At 39.9% G+C, this 20,668-nt stretch overlaps 1 protein-coding gene across 3 annotated transcripts in view; it reads right to left on the reverse strand.

Annotated features, from left to right (window-relative positions):
* LOC126095223 (protein tramtrack, beta isoform-like) overlaps nt 1-20,668 on the reverse strand; it is a 124,256-nt gene that overhangs the window by 43,877 nt on the left and 59,711 nt on the right. For all 3 annotated transcript variants that reach the window (XM_049909961.1, XM_049909962.1, XM_049909963.1), the window contains exons 7-8: nt 2,180-2,263; nt 1,304-1,385 (exon numbers count right to left, since the gene is read on the reverse strand). In XM_049909961.1, the coding sequence (XP_049765918.1) occupies nt 1,304-1,385; nt 2,180-2,263 (166 nt within the window). The remainder of the gene's footprint in view (nt 1-1,303; nt 1,386-2,179; nt 2,264-20,668) is intronic.

Genomic DNA, 20,668 nt, shown 5'->3' on the forward strand with positions numbered 1-20,668 from the left:
TGATACTTAATATAGCTTTTGGAACTAACAGTTCCTTGCTCAGGAAGGAGAGAAGTAACATGCTTCAATACATGGTAGACAAATAGGTACCACAAGCATAATAAAAAAAAGAAGACACATATAACTGACAGAAAATTCATGTTTCAGTCAAACCTCCACTTGGGACTTGAAAAAAATAGTGTAAATTAGAGGAAAATGTAAATGGTAGGAAATTACTTTTGAAGTACATACTAGTACTTTACAAAACATCAGTAAGTAATTTTATTAATTTTACTTACATTACATTTGAAATCCTTAGTCTTACATAAGATTTACATTTCATGGACACATTTATAGTTCATACATTTTTACCAAAACCAAAAAAAATTCAGAATTATAGTTTGCTTCAAATTCTTCTAGTGAATTTTTGCTGCCTGTGTGTGTGTGTGTGTGTGTGTGTGTGTGTGTGTGTGTGTGTGAAGGGTAGATCCATTGAGAGAATTGCGCTCCATAAAAGTCACCACAATTTTGTTATTTGTGTGTGGATACATTGCAGCACAATGAAATATAATTCTGTAGACATGAAATCAGTTGAAAAGCACAGTACAATTTTAGCTGTAATGTCAGGTCTCAACCAAACAAATACCTTGCAAATCAAGACGTATTCCTGCATATCATAGCTGATGCATGTTATGGTCCCCCCCCCCCCCCCCCCCCCCATGTTTGTGAATGCTACTTAAAAAGCCAACACACTGCCAGCATCATTTTATGTCAATAATGCCATTATTTTTCTGTTTCTCTCTCCATGAACATTGTTTCATTACATGTAAATGGTAGGAATTTATTATCACGGTAACACATGAGGAAGTGCAAGTTAACAATAAAAAAATTAAGCAACACACACAAAATAAAATACAAAATTAAGTACATGCAGGGAAAATTTTAATTCAGAGAATGTAAAAGTGGAGTTATATTGTGTAACATTTTAATATAAATTTCAACTCACTAACTGATTCTGGCTACAACTAAATTTCTTCGTTTTAGACAAGAGACCCTCCTGGTCTCTCTCCATATCTGTCTGTGTCTTCTATCTACAAATAGAAAATACTGATTTCGCTGGCATTTAACTATTTAAGATCCTATAATTCAACATAGGAATGAGTGTGTGTGTGTGTGTGGGGGGGGGGGGGGGGGGGGTCTCTATAGCAAATACAACTAAACAAGAGAAAGAAGACATGCAAGAATTTTACCCTTCCTGCAAAAATATTATGCAGTTGAGTTACTGAAACTTAAGTTTTTACAGAAATTTAAATTTTGAAATTACCCTTGGTAGATTTATGTCCTCTTGTTGAAGACTTGCTCTTGGACATGGACTCAGTCTTAGTGCTATTTTCTTTCCCATCAGGCTGAAACGGTATGTGAAAACTTAAAACACAAGTACGCCAACACTGAAAATGTAAATGAATAAGATATGGTCTAGAAGGAAGATTCTTACCATGTCTATGACTATATGATATAGGGTTCAAATTAATGATATGAGTATAATAGTAAGAAACATTCCACGTGGGGAAAATATATATAAAAAACAAAGATGCTGTGACTTACCAAACGAGAAAGCGCTGGTAGATAGACACAACAAAAAACACACAAACACACACACAAATTTCAAGCTTTCGCAACCCTAGGTTGCTTCATCAGGAAAGAGGGAAGGAGAGGGAAAGACGAAAGGATGTGGGTTTTAAGAGAGAGGGTAAAGAGTCATTCCAATCCCGGGAGCAGAAAGACTTACCTTAGGGGGGAAAAAGGACAGGTATACACTCGCGCGCGCACACACACACACACACACACACACACACACACACACACACACACACACACACATATCCATCTGCACATATACAGACACAGGCAGACATGTGTAAAGGCAAAGAGGTTGGGCAGAGACGTCAGTCGAGGCGGAAGTATAGGGCCAAAGATGTTGTTGAATGACAAGTGATGTACGGGGGGCGGCAACTTGAAATTAGCGGAGGTTGAGGCCTGGTGGGAAATGGGAAGAGAGAAAATATTGAAGGGCAAGTTCCCATCTCCGGAGTTCTGATAGGTTGGTGTCAGTGGGAAGTATCCAGATAACCCGGACGGTGTAACACTGTGCCCAGATGTGCTGACCATGCACCAAATAGTCAAAGAGGAAGATGCTTACCATGTCTATCACTAACTTCGGTGGTTCCCAACTGCCACAACCTTCCTCATCAATGTCCCGTATGTCTGGAGGCTCTACCTTTATCTGAAAGTAAAAACACAAAATAAAAGAACAATCTAAAATGAATCAACATTTCACAATTGTCAGATGTTCACAGATGTAGCACAAGCAAATTGTCAAGTGAACTGAAGACCCAGTGCTTTTGTCACATGCGTGAGCTAGGGAAATTTGAGTTGGAGGTTCAGAAAAACTGTTAAGGTGTTGATTTATAAAAGGTCTGGGTACAGTTTTCCACTATAATGTATACTGATGTTATAGAAGTGGCCAATTTATACCTTACACACACAATAAATGAGCTCTGGAGAAATAATAATAATAATAATAATAATAATAATAATAATAATAATAATAATAATAAAACAAATGGTACCAAACACTACAAGATCCACTATCTGTCAATGATCTCTTCTGAAAACGCTTACTCTCCAAGCATTATATCTCAATTTTCCATTCCACTCTTATCGTCTCACTTCATGAATTCAGTATCATTTCTGCCACTATAACTTTCTTTCCTCTCTCGTAATTTTTTTAATATCAGTTTCTTTATCAACATTTTTAAATGTAATAATCCAGATACCAAAGAAAGTTGGTACTTACATGTTAAACAGTTAAATAAGCACTTTAAGTAAATATTTACTATTAATTACGTCAACCATTCTTTTCTGTACATTACTTGGTAATTTTCTCCTGGTTAAAGCACATGAAAGAGACGCATTATTTTAGACTACCGCTGCAACCTAGCAGTAGCAGTACCATAATTGCACGGTGAAGCTGAATATAACAAGTTGTGTTGGCAACACAAATAGTGGATTACATCAGCATTTCCTCTCTCACGTCTTCCCTCTCCCCAACAGCAAAAATGTTACCGTAACTTCGCCACCACTCATGGTAAGAAACATCTGCCTTCTGTGCCACTTATAACTCGTTCAGTCACATCAAACGTCAATAGGATGAAAACGGAGTGAAGTCAAATGAGATATTGAGTAAGAACTTAGAATTGAGGTAAACCTTACTAGGAAGAAATGTTAAATGGGTGAACTTTTAGCATTGATTTCACGGGTCTTTCACAGGGGCGTATGCCACAGAATCATGAAAAACATAAAATCAGAGAACATGAAATTGAGGTTCCGCTGTATATTGTTTGGTTTAATAATAATGGCACCTTCTCAGGTCAAATGTTTCAGAGGTGTACTAGATATCTGAGAGCATACTATTCAGGAAAACACAGTAACTAGGAACAAAAAGAAGTTACATTCCTTAACAGGGTAGTCCTCTTTGGAACATTCTTTTTTGCTTATAATGTTCTCCAAGTTGTCTAAGTTATTGTAGAGTTCATTCAAATTTGCCAGACACTTCATATCAAGTTACAAGACAATTTGCAAAAAGTTTCTCTAAAAACAATTCACAGCAAAAAAATTAGTCGACACGGCGACCAAAGTGTCAGCACACAATTTCAATGCCTAACAGGGATTGTGGAAATTATGAATAGGTTAGAACTTGAGATCAGACCAGTCTTTTACAACTTCTGCACAAAAGCAGAGAAAAAGTGTATCGAGCAAGTAGAGCAGCAAATGACAGAAGCAGTTAAAGAGGTCCACAGGACCAACATGGCCATGAAGAAGACGGAGAACCTCCTTTTGGATCTGAAAGGATTGTTGTATGGACCGGAGACCACTGACTAGATGTATGTTTAACTTAACGAAATAAAATGTAACCCAAAACTTCGAACACATTTTTCTCAAAACTGTATTTTTCAAGTTTGCGGGAAACATAATCTGAGAATGATACATATAATTTTGATCATAATTTGATGCCAACATTCTAAATTGAATTCTCTATCAGCGCACAAAGATGTTTTGTGATAATTTCAAAAGTCTATTTTCGATGCTCACTTCTGTCTCAATTTTTTGGGCAAAGAAAATTATATTTGTCTCAATACTCAACATATCACTATTTTGTTAGATCTTAGTATTTTTCAATTATCTCTTTAGGCTGATGGACAATAATTGAAAATGACTTAGGCAGTGTTCACAGTAGCATTGAACAGTCATCAGAAGTCAGCCGATAACATCAGCCGACAGCTCAGTCATGGTGCATCCAATCTCCTTTGCCAGTTTTTGGTGGGGTCAAGGTGGTTAGAATCTATTCTACCTATGAAGTAGGCTAGATTTTAACCTTCAAGGCTGGGATGAATACCATGATGCCTCTGTGTTTGGAGATGAGTGCTGCAATGCAGCATTTGCTATTAAAACGATGCCAAATGTATGTAAATGAACTACATCTGTCTCGAAAAGAACATGGTGAGTACTGTACACTCTGTCCTCAGTTACTGGAATTGCCAGACAATGCAAAAACATCTGACAATGCAAAAATATCTGACAAGGCAAAAATGTCCGACAAGGCAAAAATGTCCCAGAATGCAAAAACGTCCAACAAGGCAAAAACGCCATGCAACAAATGTTAAAAACGCTTTAGCTTCGAGATGTCATTATGCTTCTCCGACCATGGGTTAGCATCCAAGGAGACAGCCACCTCTGAAGCTAACTGCTGTATGTGACATTTTTCATATTTAAGCATGTTTATTATGAAAATATGTAGTTTCAAAGATACACCGTAGTAAGGGTCTCTCCAAAACATCATCATCATCATCATCATCATTTAAGACTGATTATGCCTTTCAGCGTTCAGTCAGGAGCATAGCCCCCCTTATACAGTTCCTCCATGATCCCCTATTCAGTGCTAACATTGGTGCCTCTTCTGGTGTTAAACCTATTACTTCACTGCTGAATCCATGAGTCTCTTGGGTAACCTTGCTTCTCCCATGCGTGTAACATGACCCACCATCTAAGCCTGTTCGCCCTGACTGCTATATCTATAGAGTTCATTCCCAGTTTTTCTTTGATTTCCTCATTGTGGACACCCTCCTGCCATTGTTCCCATCTACTAGTACCTGCAATCATCCTAGCTACTTTCATATCCATAACCTCAACCTTGTTGATAAGGTAACCTGAATCCACCCAGCTTTCGCTCCCATACAACAAAGTTGGTCGAAAGATTGAACGGTGCACAGATAACTTAGTCTTGGTACTGACTTCCTTCTTGCAGAAGGGAGTAGATCGTAGCTGAGCGCTCACTGCATTAGCTTTGCTACACCTCGCTTCCAGTTCTTTCACTATGTTGCCATCCTGTGAGAAAATGCAGTACTTGAAACCGTCCACCTGTTCTAACTTTGTTCCTCCTATTTGGCACTCAATCCGTTTATATTTCTTTCCCACTGACATTACTTTCGTTTTGGAGATGCTAATCTTCATACCATAGTCCTTACATTTCTGATCTAGCTCTGAAATATTACTTTGCAAACTTTCAATCGAATCTGCCATCACAACTAAGTAATCCGCATATGCAAGACTGCTTATTTTGTGTTCACATATCTTAATCTCACCCAGCCAGTCTATTGTTTTCAACATATGATCCATAAATAATATGAACAACAGTGGAGACAGGTTGCAGCCTTGTCTTACCCCAAACTACTCTGAACCATGAACTCAATTTACCGTCAACTCTAACTGTTGCCTGACTATCCATGTAAAGACCTTTAATTGCTTGCAAAAGTTTGCCTCCTATTCCATAATCTTGTAGAACAGACAATAACTTCCTCCTAGGAACCCGGTCGTATGCCTTTTCTAGATCTATAAAGCATAGATACAATTCCCTGTTCCACTCATAACACTTCTCCATTATTTGCCGTAAGCTAAAGATCTGGTCATGACAACCTCTAAGAGGCCTAAACCCACACTGATTTTCATCCAATTGGTCCTCAACTAATACTCGCACTTTCCTTTCAACAATACCTGAGAAGATTTTACCCACGACGCTGATTAAAGAGATACCTCTGTAGTTGTTACAATCTTTTCTGTTTCCATGTTTAAAGATTGGTGTGATTACTGCTTTTGTCCAGTCTGATGGAACCTGTCCCGACTCTCAGGCCATTTCAATTATCCTGTGTAGCCATTTAAGACCTGACATTCCACTGTATTTGATGAGTTCCGACTTAATTTCATCCACCCCAGCCGCTTTATTGCACTGCAATCTGACCATTTTTTCCACTTCCTCAAATGTGATCCTATTTCCATCATCATTTCTATCCCATTCGACCTCGAAATCTGCTCTCCAAAACATGTTCCAAATATTTATTATGCTACAGAGGTATAATGTGCGACTTCAATGTATAAAGGTTTTGCCAATGAGGTTATGAACACATAATGATTCACGTATGCATAGAAAGTAGATATGATTCTATTGTATGATACATGGATAAAATCTGTGTTAGTATGCAAGTATTATTTAATTAATGAAAGATAGATTTATGGTTTCAAAGAAGCTCATTAAAAAAATGTTGTAAATTAATGCAATACTGAATGTACATTCAGATAATCAGATTCATGTACTGGAAACTTCAAGCCACTTTAAACACTTGCCCAGTGGATTTGACAAAGGAAGTAAGAAGATTTCTGGTGGAACCATTATTTCTGATTAAGAGCAGTTTTTATTAAAGAAAATATACTAAATTACAGTGTCTTTTAGTGCACTTGCATGAAGCATAGCTCCAAAACTTTGTACAGAATAAATTTTGTAGTATTTAGGGTGCAAGAATGAAAATGTTAGCTTTTAAATTAGTTTTTAGCGCATCGTAAATAGCAGCCAACATACCACACAAAAACTTGGAAATTGTACTTTACAGAACATAATATAGGCCTAAATAATGGAAAGTTGTAATCACCAGATGTTGAAAACCGAAATATCATTGCTACTTTTGGCTGAGGCAGAACTGCATTTTTAATGTGGGTATTTTACGTTTTAACAGAGCTCAAATAGCACCTCTACAAGTACTCGAAATTATCTTTTGTTATCCAAACGTGTTTCATGTTGGGTCATCAGCTTTACAAGCTCAAGATGATTCATGGTGATCTTGAAAAGCAAGATTACAAACACTGTTTTGCTGAATTTATTTTTGAAGTTGTGCAGACATGTCAATTACCCTCCAATGACTGTCGTTCAGTAAACGTGTGAAAGACAAACATGAAGTTTCAAATAAGATATTCTAAACACCTAATGCAATGAAAAGTGGAAACTCGTACGCTGCATTTGCAAACTACTTCATGTAACAGAATCACCACCCTACTGGCATAAAAATGCCAGTAGGTAGTAATAACAAATTCTAGACAGCCAATTTCCACCTACCACAACCAAAAAAAGATCCACTACAGTAACTTTCCAGGTATAAGATACACCATCATTCTCACTTAAACAAATTATTTTTTGTGGTTGTAATTTACATTTAAAATTTCTGATGAAGTTTTTCTATACTTGTGGTTTCCACTAAAACTGCAACTTCAGTTCACAGATTTCAAACTGTATCTCAATTATGACATTTTTCGTCCTCAAGACGCCACAAACTCCTCCTGTGACTACACTTATCACTTTCTCACAATCAATGTTTCGTGTTGTGTCGGTCAATATGGCTGAAGAAAACAAACTGATTTGAATTTCATTGAGTGTTACTTAAAATCCGTATGTTTGAGCAATGAGATTGACTACATTGTGACCATGCACATAGTGGCATTCTGATTTGAAAAGGTCAGCTGTCTTCAGCTGTCTGTCATTCATGGACTCCACAAGATACCAGTGCCACTGTGACTGCAGCCTTATGCAAAATTATTTTGTTATTACAGGTCCAATGGCAGAGCTCTGGGAATTTACGCTGATGACCAATGTCCCAGTTCGGTGCTTCCACCCAGTGCAGCAGTTACATGGAGTGTCTGAAGCGGACACAAAGAATATTTCTTCAAGACAAAAGTGCACAGAATAAAATTATATCATCATATTCAGCATACTTTTTATTTCCCTATGCCCAAAGAGAGATGTCCCCTTCATCGAGTAGGAGTGTTAGAGAACTTAAATAGAAAAATTGATAGAATGAAGTTACACACAGCAGGAAATACCAAAATGCAGCAGCAGAAAGAATTTTAGCCAAAATAGTCTCAACACTGCAAGACCCACCACAAAAGAACATGGGACTGAAAGGGTATCTGATGAAATAAAAGGAATTATTTAATTCATGGGGGGGGGGGGGGGGGGGGGGACAAAAATTTATTGTGATAGGGTGCTGGAATTTGATAAGAGGAAAAAGGAAGAGAAGGAAACACTTGAGGAGAACAGGGACTGTGGAAAAGAAATGCATGGAAAGCTGCCCAGCAGAATTTTTCACAGAGCACAACTCACAAGGAGATGTCCCAAGGTGAGAGATCAACTTTCTGAGACCACCTACGAATATGGTGGTGTAGGTTAGGGTCCCTGGTACCATAACCTGCAACCATTCACCATGGTGAGTTCTAGTTTGTGAGTATCAACAAAACAGAATTTTAGAATTTCTTATAATCCACTAGAGTATTAAAAATGACATTCATTACAAAATGGCTCTGTAGCTTAGCTGTAGAGTTATTTGACATGCACTCTGAAGGTTGTGGGTTCAAATCCTATTGTACGCAACCTACTTATTTTCTATGATTTTATCAAAAGGACTACCTTTTTTTTCAATTAACTGTTTTAAATGTACTTTCTTCATTTGTAATACTTTGTCACATCATTTTAATCACTGTAGTAACTTTTTCATTTCTTCTGATTTTTTACTGCCTTCTATTCTTTTTTCATTTGCAATCTTTGTCCATGTGATTTAATTGTTTTTCTTTATCTTTCTTATATTTAAATGTTTGAAAATGTAATTCTATTTCTTAAAAACAATAGACGAAATAATTATTTATACTGACTGCACAATGGCAATGAAAATTTTATTTTCTTTGCAACATGTACACTTTTTTGGATGATAAACAGCACACAAACATTTAATACAAGTTATGCTCACACACAATGAACAAACTAATGCAGAATTAACATTGTTTTATAAATAAAATAAAAATTAATGCAAAATGACTAACGGGACTTACAACTGCAACAACATGGGCGAAATTTAAAAAGATGAAAAAGGATGGAATTAAATAGAAGTAAATATATACAAAGAATTCAAATCACATGGGCAAAGACTACAGGAATAAAAGATTGGGACAAGAAAGATAGTTAATATCATGATTAAAACTATTAAAGAAAGTATCAGAAAGGGGGAAAAATATGAATGACAATAATGATCACATCCTTTTCAATAAAGATTTTAAAACATTGATTACATTTGACAGTATTTAAACTTAAGTTCTCAGCATTCAGCAAGTAAATTAACCACTAGGCTACAGTGCCGTTTTGTAATTTATGCTATATTTAAGGCTCTTGTAGATCAGAAGAAATTCTGAAATTAATTTCTGTCGATTACTCACAAGTATCCACCAAGTTGAATCACTACATGGTGAGATGCCTAGGCCCTAACATAATGACAAGTAAGGGATTTTGAAATCAGATTTTAAACTGCCCAACATTACCAGGAGCCATTGTGGACTCTGACCAAAATTTCTCGATTACAAGCTACAGATACAAACTGAAGAAACTACAGACATTAACAAATCACAGAGAGGGGACCTGGGACCTGGATATGATGAAGAACCAGAGCTTCTTGAGAGTTGCGAAGTGAGCATTGGGCAAATACTGAACAAAACGGGAAAGAATCATGTAGCTATAAGTGATGAAATAGTGAAGCCAGTAGAGGATCACATGAGCAAAAAGGCAAGATCCAGCAGAAATCCTTGGACACCACATAAGGAATTTAATTCAACTGATGAAAGGAGACAGTATAGAAACAAGGCAAAAAAGCCCACAGAAAGGAATATAGACGTCTAGGAAATGATGTTGACAAAGTGCAAAATGGTTACACAAACAAGTTAGAAGAGAAATCTAAAGCCGTAGAATTACGCATTACAAAGCAAAAGATATATGCAACTTATAGGAAAACTAAAGAAATCTCTGGACAAAAGAAAAGCAGCAGAATGAATATAAAGAGCTCAAATGACAAACTAGTGTGAAGCAAAGGGGGGGAAAATGAAAGGTAAGGTGGAGATGAGATGGGATAGTGGTACTGCAAGAAAAATTTGCAGGAGCTCTGAAAGACTTACATGGAAACAAGGCACCTGGAGCAAAATAATCTCCTTGAGGAGTATGAACATCTTTGGAAGAAACGACCAAAACTGTTACAGATAATATTCAAGATATATAAGGATTGCTGAAATAACCAGAGACTTGAAGAAGAATGTAGTAATCCCAATAACACATGTTAAAATTTTGTTCCGTAAGTCATTGCTGCAAAATTACAACATTAATTATTTACATGAGAATAAAAAGTAAGGTTGAAACTGACCACAAGTAAGATTAGTTTAGGTTCCAGAGAAATGTACTGGTTTATCCAGAACACAATGTCACTGAGCCCGTAAAAACTGATTTACTGATTAAAACAGTACAATTCATCAAAATTCTTTCAGGCCAGACCCACCTGGGCCAATACATTTTTATCAGTAAGATTTCCAAGAGTTTTCAACATCCTCGAAGGCGTGGGTTGGAATTTCCTATAGGGCACAGTAACAGCAGCTTTCACATTGTTGATGGTCTCGAAACAAGTGTCCTTTCGAGGTATCTTGAGCCAGGGGGACAGGGGGGGGATAGTTCAGAAATGTAGGAGGATGTTGCCATGTCATTTTTGACCAGATAACCCTCACATAGAAAGCAGTGTGGCTAGACACATTATCTCGGTGGAGTTTCTGAACTAGTGATTGTGCCCTGACATGCAAGGTCCTATTTTTTCAGTCTTTGAGCACTTTCATATAAAGGCAGCACTGATGGTCTGTCCAGCAGATATGAACCTGTGGTGGATACCACTAGCATTGGAAAAAACAATGAACATTACTTTCACATTCGATCTGCTCATGCTGGTCTTCTTGGAGAGCAGTGACTGGGGTGTTCCGCTCAGAATTCTGTCTATTTGTCTCAGGATAGTATGAAAAAACCTACAACTCATGTCCCATTATACATTGGCCAAAAACATATCATCATTTCCACACAACCCTCAAAGTTCAGCACAAACTAGCACTTGTGGTCGCCAGCCAAAATTTTTGAGACTATTTTTGCACACACTTTCTTCTTCTACAATTGTTATCCGTCAAACAATCATTCTATAGTCTGTGTTCAAATTTTTATGCACACGAGTCTCATTACCTGCACCTTCTGATGTTCACTAATGTCCAGACTGAGTTTTATTTTCGGTATCATCCTGGCCTTCCACAAAAAATCCTGTGCCATCGAAACACCTGCTGTTTTGACAGACATTCATTCCAAAATGTATGCACAGTAACTGGAAACATTTCAACAGCAGACTTTCCACCTTTCACACCAAATTTGATTGCATACCATTGGAGGAAATGGGTTTGGTCGTGTTGGGAAGCTAGCAACCCCCATATCAACTAAAGTGCGCGTCATTTATGACGGCGGCCAAGTTTAGGGTCGTTCTGCGCATCTGACGTCACAAAACACAGTCAGCCAATGAACAGAGAATGACGTTGCCAGAGCTCAACTGCAGTGCAGAGCACGGACGAGTGTCTTCAGTTTTAGAAATGTTCAGTCATTAATAAAGTAATTGAACAAAAACTATGTCTTGATAGCAGACTTTCTTTTATAGGAAGTTTGGAAAAAGCATTCTTTATACCAATTGCTTCATATACTATTAATCAATTAAACCAAACAAGCAATAAGCCTTCTAATTCAGGCAATAGCAAGGAAAGGTGTTTGTATCATTCTCACTAACCGCTTTTTTGCAATAAAGAACAAGCGGTAATTGTTATTTCCTATTGTACTTCGACGAAACGTGAGTAATTCATAGTCATACCAACAGTGTTCGGGGGTATTTTGCGTGATATTTTAAAGTCCTCCAGGAGATGCATTGAATGACGAGCTGCGTTAGCGTAATGGTTAAAGTGTATGGCTCCTAAAAGAAAGGTTCTAAGTTCAAACCTTGTTTGGTGCTTAATATTTTCTTTATTTAAAAATAATATCGAAGTGTCTTACTTCATGAATTTTATTCATTTGAAAGTAATTTTTTGAAATTTCTAGTGGCAACTAAAATCGACCATATGGAAAGTATACGCTATGGACTTTTACCTCTGCAAACTCTTCAAAATTTCGTGCAATGGTTTACTACATCTAAAGCTGCACAATAACTGCGTTGAACATCAAAACAAAATTAAGTCATTGATGGGGGGAAGGTATCAGTCAAAAAGATGTGTAAAAATCAAATTTTTGGGCCAAATAGTTTTTATGAAATCGAATGATAAAGTGTGTCAAAGCAGTCGAAACACCATATGTCTGCATAGGCGAGCAATGCAATGATGACAAAATCACGCACATCGCAGAATGCGAGGAGCACGTCTCTGTGGCAGCGAAAGGGTTAATGCGGCCGTGGTGGCTTTACTTCATAAACTGCGCGCTCCCCCCTAAACGTAAGTTTACGAACTACACTATGGCGTTGCTTCTCTTGGCGTGTACAACTGGCAACGCAGCAATCTCCCGCGTCTGGGCGGGCATGCGCGAACCGCCAAGATAAAAGAATTGAACTATAGTTTGACAGGTAGAACACACCCCTGTCAATAGAATTGTCAGAATAAACTAGTAGCATTACTTCCTAGAAAAACCTTGTAATAACATGAGTCATTACGACTTATTTTGGAAGATAAATTGAAAAATGGCAAACCTACAGTTATAGTCTTAGACAAAGTTTTTGACAATGTTGGTAGAATATGTTCTTTGAAATTCTTAATTTATCAGGAATAAAATACAGGGAGTGGAAGGTAGTAACACCCTGCAGTTCTTAGCAAGAGATGAGAGGGTGACACTGATCAAGATGGGAGTGAGTTAGGGTTTTAGCCTCTACTCCATGTTAATGATTCAGTACATTGAGCACGCAGCAATGGAACCCAACACAAGAAATGTGGAAATAGTATTAAAAGTTCACAAGAACATAAAAACTTTATGTCTACTAACAACTTTGAAATTATATCAGAATCAGGAAAGGTGTTGGAAGATCAACTGAATAGCTGGATATTACTGTCTTGAGGACAGGTTATAAGATGAACATCAACAAAACTACACCAGTGCACTTAAATTAAATCAGGTAATGCTGGAGGAATCAGAATAGTGAATGAGACAATAAAAGCAGTAAATGAACTATGCTACACTGCTGGAAAAAAATTAGTACGTCCATTTTGCGGTTTCCAATTCACTCAAGATTTATTGTTGCAACAGTCCATATGGAGTACACAAAACACAACATTTACAGATCAACAGCATGAGCCATTCTGAGGTACCAGGCATCGATCGACACTGAAAACCACACACACACACACACACACACACACACACACACACACACACACACACACACACAGTGGAATGCCGCTTAACGAGCACCTCCCATAACAAGCAATTCGCATAATGAGCAAAACAAATTGTAAAAATACTCGCTTAATGAGTGACCACGATTTAGTGTGATGGATCACCAGTCATTCGTGAGCAGTGTGGAAAACGTGCAAATTTTAATAACCTTCATAGAAATGGCCCCAAAGATAAAGCCGAAAGAAGACAACCATAAAAGAAAGAAAATGCCCTTAGAAATTAAATGTAAAATTATTGGAAAACGTGAACATGTTGTAAGCATTGCTGATTTAGCATGCACATAAAATCAGTCTACATCAACTACCTGCACTATCCTCAAGAATAAGGACAAGATTAAGGAGATAGGTGCTTCAAAGCAATGACAAGAGTATCTAAACAATGGTTTCATATTCTGGACAATGTTGAAAGGTTGCTCCTTACGAATTGTAATGAAAAGCAATTGCAATGCAACACTATTAACGAGAACATCATTTGTGAAAAGGCGAGAATGGTTTTCACTGACCTCGTTAAGAAGACACCAGGATCAGTGGCCGAAGAAGTGTTTAAGGAAAGCCGTGGGTGGTTCGAGAAGTTTAGAGAAGAACCAGCATTGTGAGGTACTGCAAACCAGCCAGCTTCAGTACAAAGACAGTGGAGAACTTCATTAGCAACTTTAAGATGCTTGTAGATTCTGAGGATTATCTGCCACAACAGGTTTTTAATTGTGTCAAGATGGGTCTATTCCGGAAAAAGATTCCAAAGCGTACATTTATAACAGCAGAGAAGAATGCATTGCACAGTCACAAGAAAATTAAGAGTTTCTCACACTGCTACTCTGTGCCAATGCAAGTGGGGATTTGAAAATTAAACTGTTACTTGTTTACCATTCAGAAACTTCATGAGCCTTCAAGAAGTGTTAAGTCTAGAAGAGCAAGTAAATGTGATGTGGAGGTATAACAACAAGGCCTGACACATGATATTTTTTGTGACTGTATCAAAGAACTGCTTGGTCTTTCGGTGAAAAAATATTTGCTTGAGGGGAATCTGCCACTCCATGTCTTGATTGTTACGGACAATGCTCCTGCAAATTCTCCAGGCCTACAAGACCACCTCCTTTGAGAATTTAAATTTATCAAGATCCAATTTCTGCCTCTCAACACAACTTAATTACTACAGCCTATGGACCAGCAGATTATTTCTAACTTTACAAAGCTCTACAGTGAAGCACTCTTTGAGCATTGCTTTGAGCTGACTGAAACTACCACTTTCACTCTCAGAGTGTTTTGGAAATATCACTTCAATATTGCTGCCTGCGTCAAGAGCATTGAAAAGGCATGGGAAGGGGTTACCAAGAGAACTCTCACTACTAAATGTACCTCTGAGGTACTTGAATCAGTGCACGTGTAGACTGTACTCAACGAGATTGTGTCTTTAGCCAAGAGCACGGGACTAGAAGTGGATAACAATGATATTGGTGAGCTTGTTGAAGATCATAACCAAGAAATGACCATCAAAGAGCTTATGGTATTGCAGCGTGTTTCACAGCAGGAAGTTGTGGAGAGGAGTTCCGAGAAGGAGGAGGAGGAGGAGGAGGAGGCAGTAAAAGCAAAGAAGCAATTTTCTGGCGCAACAAGAGAAATGTGAGAGCATGGAAATCAGCTGCATCATACACTAAAAATCATCAACCCAATAAAGCAGTGGCTTTGCACACTACTAACTTATTTGAGGATAACACTGTGTCGCATTTTTGCCAAGTGTTGAAGTGTCGGCAGAAACTAATGACCATAGATAGCTCCCTAGTGAAAAAGAATTAGTTATGTATCGTGAATAATACAAGTACATAATACTGCATGTATAATTTTCTTTGAATAAATGGCATGAATAAGACAAAACTTTTAGTACTTCTTCTGCATGTAATGCATTGTCATACTTTACATCCATTTATACAGGATGAATTGTTTTGCTTAACAAGTATTTCACACTACGAATAAGAGTCTGGAACAAATTACACTTGCTAAGCGAGGTTCCACTGTATTAGTACATGGTGAACACTACACGGGTGGCAATGTGGACACCGACTATCGCAGTCAGTAGATCACACAGATGGCGATTACTGTCCTGGAATATGTTATGCCACACTCACTTGACCTGTTCACCTAGTTTTGTAAGAGTTGTTCATTGACGAGTCACATGAGCCCTTCTCGTCCTATCATATCCCACACATGCTCAACTGGAGCCAAGTCAGGAGATCATGCTGTCCAGAGAAAATGATGCTCGTATTGCAGGGCACGTTAAGTTTCACAGGCAGTGTGTGGGCAACCATTATCCTGCTGGAACAACAAATCACCTCCCTGTAGCAAGAACGGCAAAATAATGGGTCTAACAACATTCTGCACATACCGAGCACTGGTTAGTGTCTCCTAGGTGAATGAGACATTTTTTCATACCTCATACCACAAGGACTGTCTAGTGAGTCTTGGACGAATGCACTCGACTACACAGTGCACACCAGGTCTATGTCGTACATGCAAACAACCTTCACTTGCATGCAGGCAGAATCTGCTTTCATCACTGAAGACCACTGAGTGCCATTCCATCTTCCAAGTGATCCTCTGACTGCAACAGTCGAGCTGTGCACGTCGATGCTGTGGGGTGATTGAAGACCGGCTACTGTTGTATGTGCCTGTAAACCTACTACTAATAATTGGTTTCCAACAGTTCATCTTATCTGTGCTGTGACAGCTGTAAAATCTGCACACTGCTGCCCTTACAATACGATGAGCTCAGTAGGTGGCTGTGCTGCATGGACATACAGAACCTCGTCTACAGCTGCGAGGATGTTCAAAACTGTGAGCCTTGCTCTCCTTACTCTGGCGCATCGCCTGAGGGGATCACGGTGTTTAGCGTGCAATCACTGGCGGCTTTCAGTGAAAGAGGACGTACTAGCGTACGGGCAGTTTTGGTGGTAGGTGGCCCGCGTGGACAGACGCGTTTTGTGAACGGGATTAAATCATACGGTGAGCTGTTTTGAGGTGGGAAGCAACGCCTCGTTGCAGTTTGTGTTGCGACTCATACAGAAGGGCGGTGAGGCGATGTGTCTCATGTTCTGCTGTTTGCAGTATCGAGTTCCCGGTTTCTTGTGGTAAGATTGCTCTATCCTTACGCATTGAACCCCCCCACCCCCCCAAAGAGGATGTGGTGGTTTAAACTGTGGCTGTTGATCTGTGAAACTGTCACCGTTGAGTATTCAATTTGTTTAATGGCAAACAACAAGAGCAGTCTTTCGACAGAGTGACGTTGAGTGTTCAACGAGCGTACAGTTGAAATTACTGTTATAACCAAATACATCGTTACCCTGTGATTATTAAATACTGTTGGCAAGATTACTACTTTCCGACAGAGTGCCGTTGATATTCCTGTTGTTAACGTGCACCATTGAATCACAATTTGTTTAATGGCAAGCCACAAGAAGATCCTTTTGACAGAGCACTGTTGAGTGCTCAATCAGCGTACAGTTGAAAATACTGCTATTACCAAATGTTTTACAGCCACTAGCAGTTGTACTCTGGGCTTGTGACTTGGTTGATTACATAGTTTTAGTTTTTGGAAACATTCCACGTGGGAAAAATATATCTAAAAACAAAGATGATGTGACTTACCAAAGGAAAGGGCTGGCATGTTGATAGACACACAAACAAACACAAACATACATACAAAATTCAACCTTTCGCAACCAACGATTGCTTCGTCAGGAAAGAGGGGAGGAGAGGCAAAGACGAAAGGATGTGGGTTTTAAGGGAGAGGGTAAGGAGTCATTCCAATCCCGGGAGCGGAAAGATTTACCTTAGGGGGAAAAAAGGACAGGTACACACTCGCACGCGCACACACACACACACACACACACACACACACACACACACACACACACACACACACATCCATCCGCACATATACAGACACAAGCAGACATTTGTAAAGGCAAAGAGTTTGGGCAGAAATGTCAGTCGAGGCGGAAGTACAGAGGCAAAGATGTTGTTGAATGACAGGTGAGGTACGAGCGGCAGCAACTTGAAATTAGCGGAGGTTGAGGCCTGGTGGGTAACACAAAGAGAGGATATATTGAAAGGCAAGTTCCCATCTCCAGAGTTCTGATAGGTTGGTGTTAGTGGGAAGTATCCAGATAATCCAGACGGTGTAACACTGTGCCAAGATGTGCTGGCTGTGCACCAAGGCATGTTTAGCCACAGGGTGATCCTCATTACCGACAAACACTGTCTGCCTGTGTCCATTCATGCCAATGGACAGTTTGTTGCTGGTCATTCCCACATAGAAAGCTTCACAGTGTAGGCAGGTCAGTTGGTAAATCACATGGGTGCTTTCACACGTGGCTCTGCCTTTGATCGTGTACACCTTCCGGGTTACAGGACTGCGGTAGGTGGTGGTGGGAGGGTGCATGGGACAGGTTTTACACCGGGGGCGATTACAAGGGTAGGAGCCAGAGGGTAAGGAAGGTGGTTTGGGGATTTCATAGGAATGAACCAAGAGGTTACGAAGGTTAGGTGGACGGTGGAAAGACATTCTTGGTGGAGTGGGGAGGATTTCATGAAGAATGGATCTCATTTCAGGGCAGGATTTGAGAAAGTCGTATCCCTGCTGGAGAGCCACATTCAGAGTCTGATCCAGTCCCGGAAAGTATCCTGTCACAAGTGGGGCGCTTTTGGGGTTCTTCTGTGGGAGGTTCTGGGTTTGAGGGGATGAGGAAGTGGCTCTGGTAATTTGCTTCTGTACCAGGTTGGGAGGGTAGTTGCGGGATGCAAAAGCTGTTTTCAGGTTGTTGGTGTAATGGTTCAGGGATTCCGGACTGGAGCAGATTCGTTTGCCACCAAGACTTAGGCTGTAGGGAAGGGACCGTTTGATGTGGAATGGGTGGCAGCTGTCATAATGGAGGTACTGTTGCTTGTTGGTGAGTTTGATGTGGATGCATGTGTGAAGCTGGCCATTGGACAGATGGAGGTCAACGTCAAGGAAAGTGGCATGGGATTTGGAGCAGGACCAGGTGAATCTGGTGGAACCAAAGGAGTTGGGTTGGAGAGGAAATTCTGGAGTTCTTCTTCACTGTGAGTCCAGATCATGAAGATGTCATCAATAAATCTGTACCAAACATCGGGTTGGCAGGCCTGGGTAACCAAGAAAGGCTTCCTCTAAGCGACCCATAAATAGGTTGGCGTACGAGGGGGCCATCCTGGTACTCATGGCTGTTCCCTTTAATTGTTGGTATGTCTGGCCTTCGAAAGTGAAGAAGTTGCGAGTCAGGATGACGCTGGCTAAGGTAATGAGGAAAGAGGTTTTAGGAAGGTGGCAGGTGATCGGCGTGAAAGGAAGTGCTCCATCGCAGCAAGGCCCTGGACGTGCGGAATAGTTGTGTATAAGGAAGTGGCATCAATGGTTAGGTTAGGTTAGCGAGGCCCTGGACGTGCAGAATATTTGTGTATAAGGAAGTGGCATCAATGGTTACAAGGATGGTTTCTGGGGGTAACAGATTGGGTAAGGATTCCAGGCATTCGAGAAAGTGGTTGGTGTCTTTGATGAAGGATGGGAGACTGCATGTAAAGGGTTGAAGGTGTTGATCTACGTAGGCAGAGATACGTTCTGTGGGGGCTTGGTAACCAGCTACAATGGTGTGGCCAGGATGATTGGGTTTGTGAATTTTAGGAAGTAGGTAGAAGGTAGGGGTGCGGGGTGTCAGGAGGTTGATGGAGTCAGGTGAAAGATTTTGCAGGGGGCCTAAGGTTCTGAGGATTTCTTGAAGCTCTGCCTGGACATCAGGAATGGGATTACCTTGGCAAACTTTGTATGTAGTGTTGTCTGAAAGCTGACACAGTCCCTCAGCCACATACTCCCAACGATCAATTACCACAGTCATGGAACCCTTGTCCGCCGGAAGAATGACGATGGATCGGTCAGCCTTCAGATCACGGATAGCCTGGGCTTCAGCAGTGGTGATGGTGGGAGTAGGATTAAGGTTTTTTTAAGAAGGATTGAGAGGCAAGGCTGGAAGTCAGAAATTCCTGGAAGGTTTGGAGAGGGTGATTTTGAGGAAGAGGATGTGGGTCCCGCAGTGACGGAGGACGGAACTGTTGCAGGCAGGGTTCAATTTGGATAGTGTCTTGGGGAATTGGATCATTAGGAGTAGGATTAGGATCATTTTTCTTCATGGCTAAGTGATATTTCCAGCAGAGAGTACGAGTGTAGGACAGTAAATCTTTGACGAGGGCTGTTTGGTTGAATCTGGGAGTAGGGCTGAAGGTGAGGCCTTTGGATAGGACAGAGGTTTCGGATTGGGAGAGAGGTTTGGAGGAAAGCACCATAGTACAGCAACTGCATTAATCAAAGTAACTGATGACATTAAACATGCTACAGACAGACGTGAAGCTACCATCCTAACACTGCTTGACTTTAGCAAGGCTTTTGATACAGTTGACTTTGATATATTACTAATTAAAATGAAACAGCTGAATTTCTCAAACAGCGCTATACACTGGTTCGACAGCTACCTCAAAAACAGAAGTCAACAAGTCATTTGTGGGTCGGAAAAGTCATCATGGAAAAACGTGCGCTCTGGAGTTCCCCAAGGCTCCGTCCTTGGTCCATTACTCTTCTCACTGTACATTAATGATATTTCTTCAGTGATTCGCTCCTGCAACTACCATCTATATGCCGACGACATCCAACTGTACATAAGTGCAAGCACCAAGAACATTGCTGACGCAGTAGCGAGTATGAACGCAGATCTTTGCTCTGTTTCTCGATGGGCACAGAACCTAGGTCTGAAACTAAACCCCAAGAAATCCCAGGTCATACTTATATCTCATCCAAAGTTAATCAGTCGGTACTTTCGCGAAACAGTCCCTCAAATACTCCTCAATGGTACCCAACTACCATACCAAAAAACAGTAAAAGACCTTGGAATAATCTTGGATGAACACCTAAACTGTGAAGAACAAACAGTCACAG

The sequence above is a fragment of the Schistocerca cancellata genome, chromosome 8, assembly GCF_023864275.1.
Source record: "Schistocerca cancellata isolate TAMUIC-IGC-003103 chromosome 8, iqSchCanc2.1, whole genome shotgun sequence".
Classification (NCBI taxonomy): domain Eukaryota; kingdom Metazoa; phylum Arthropoda; class Insecta; order Orthoptera; family Acrididae; genus Schistocerca; species Schistocerca cancellata.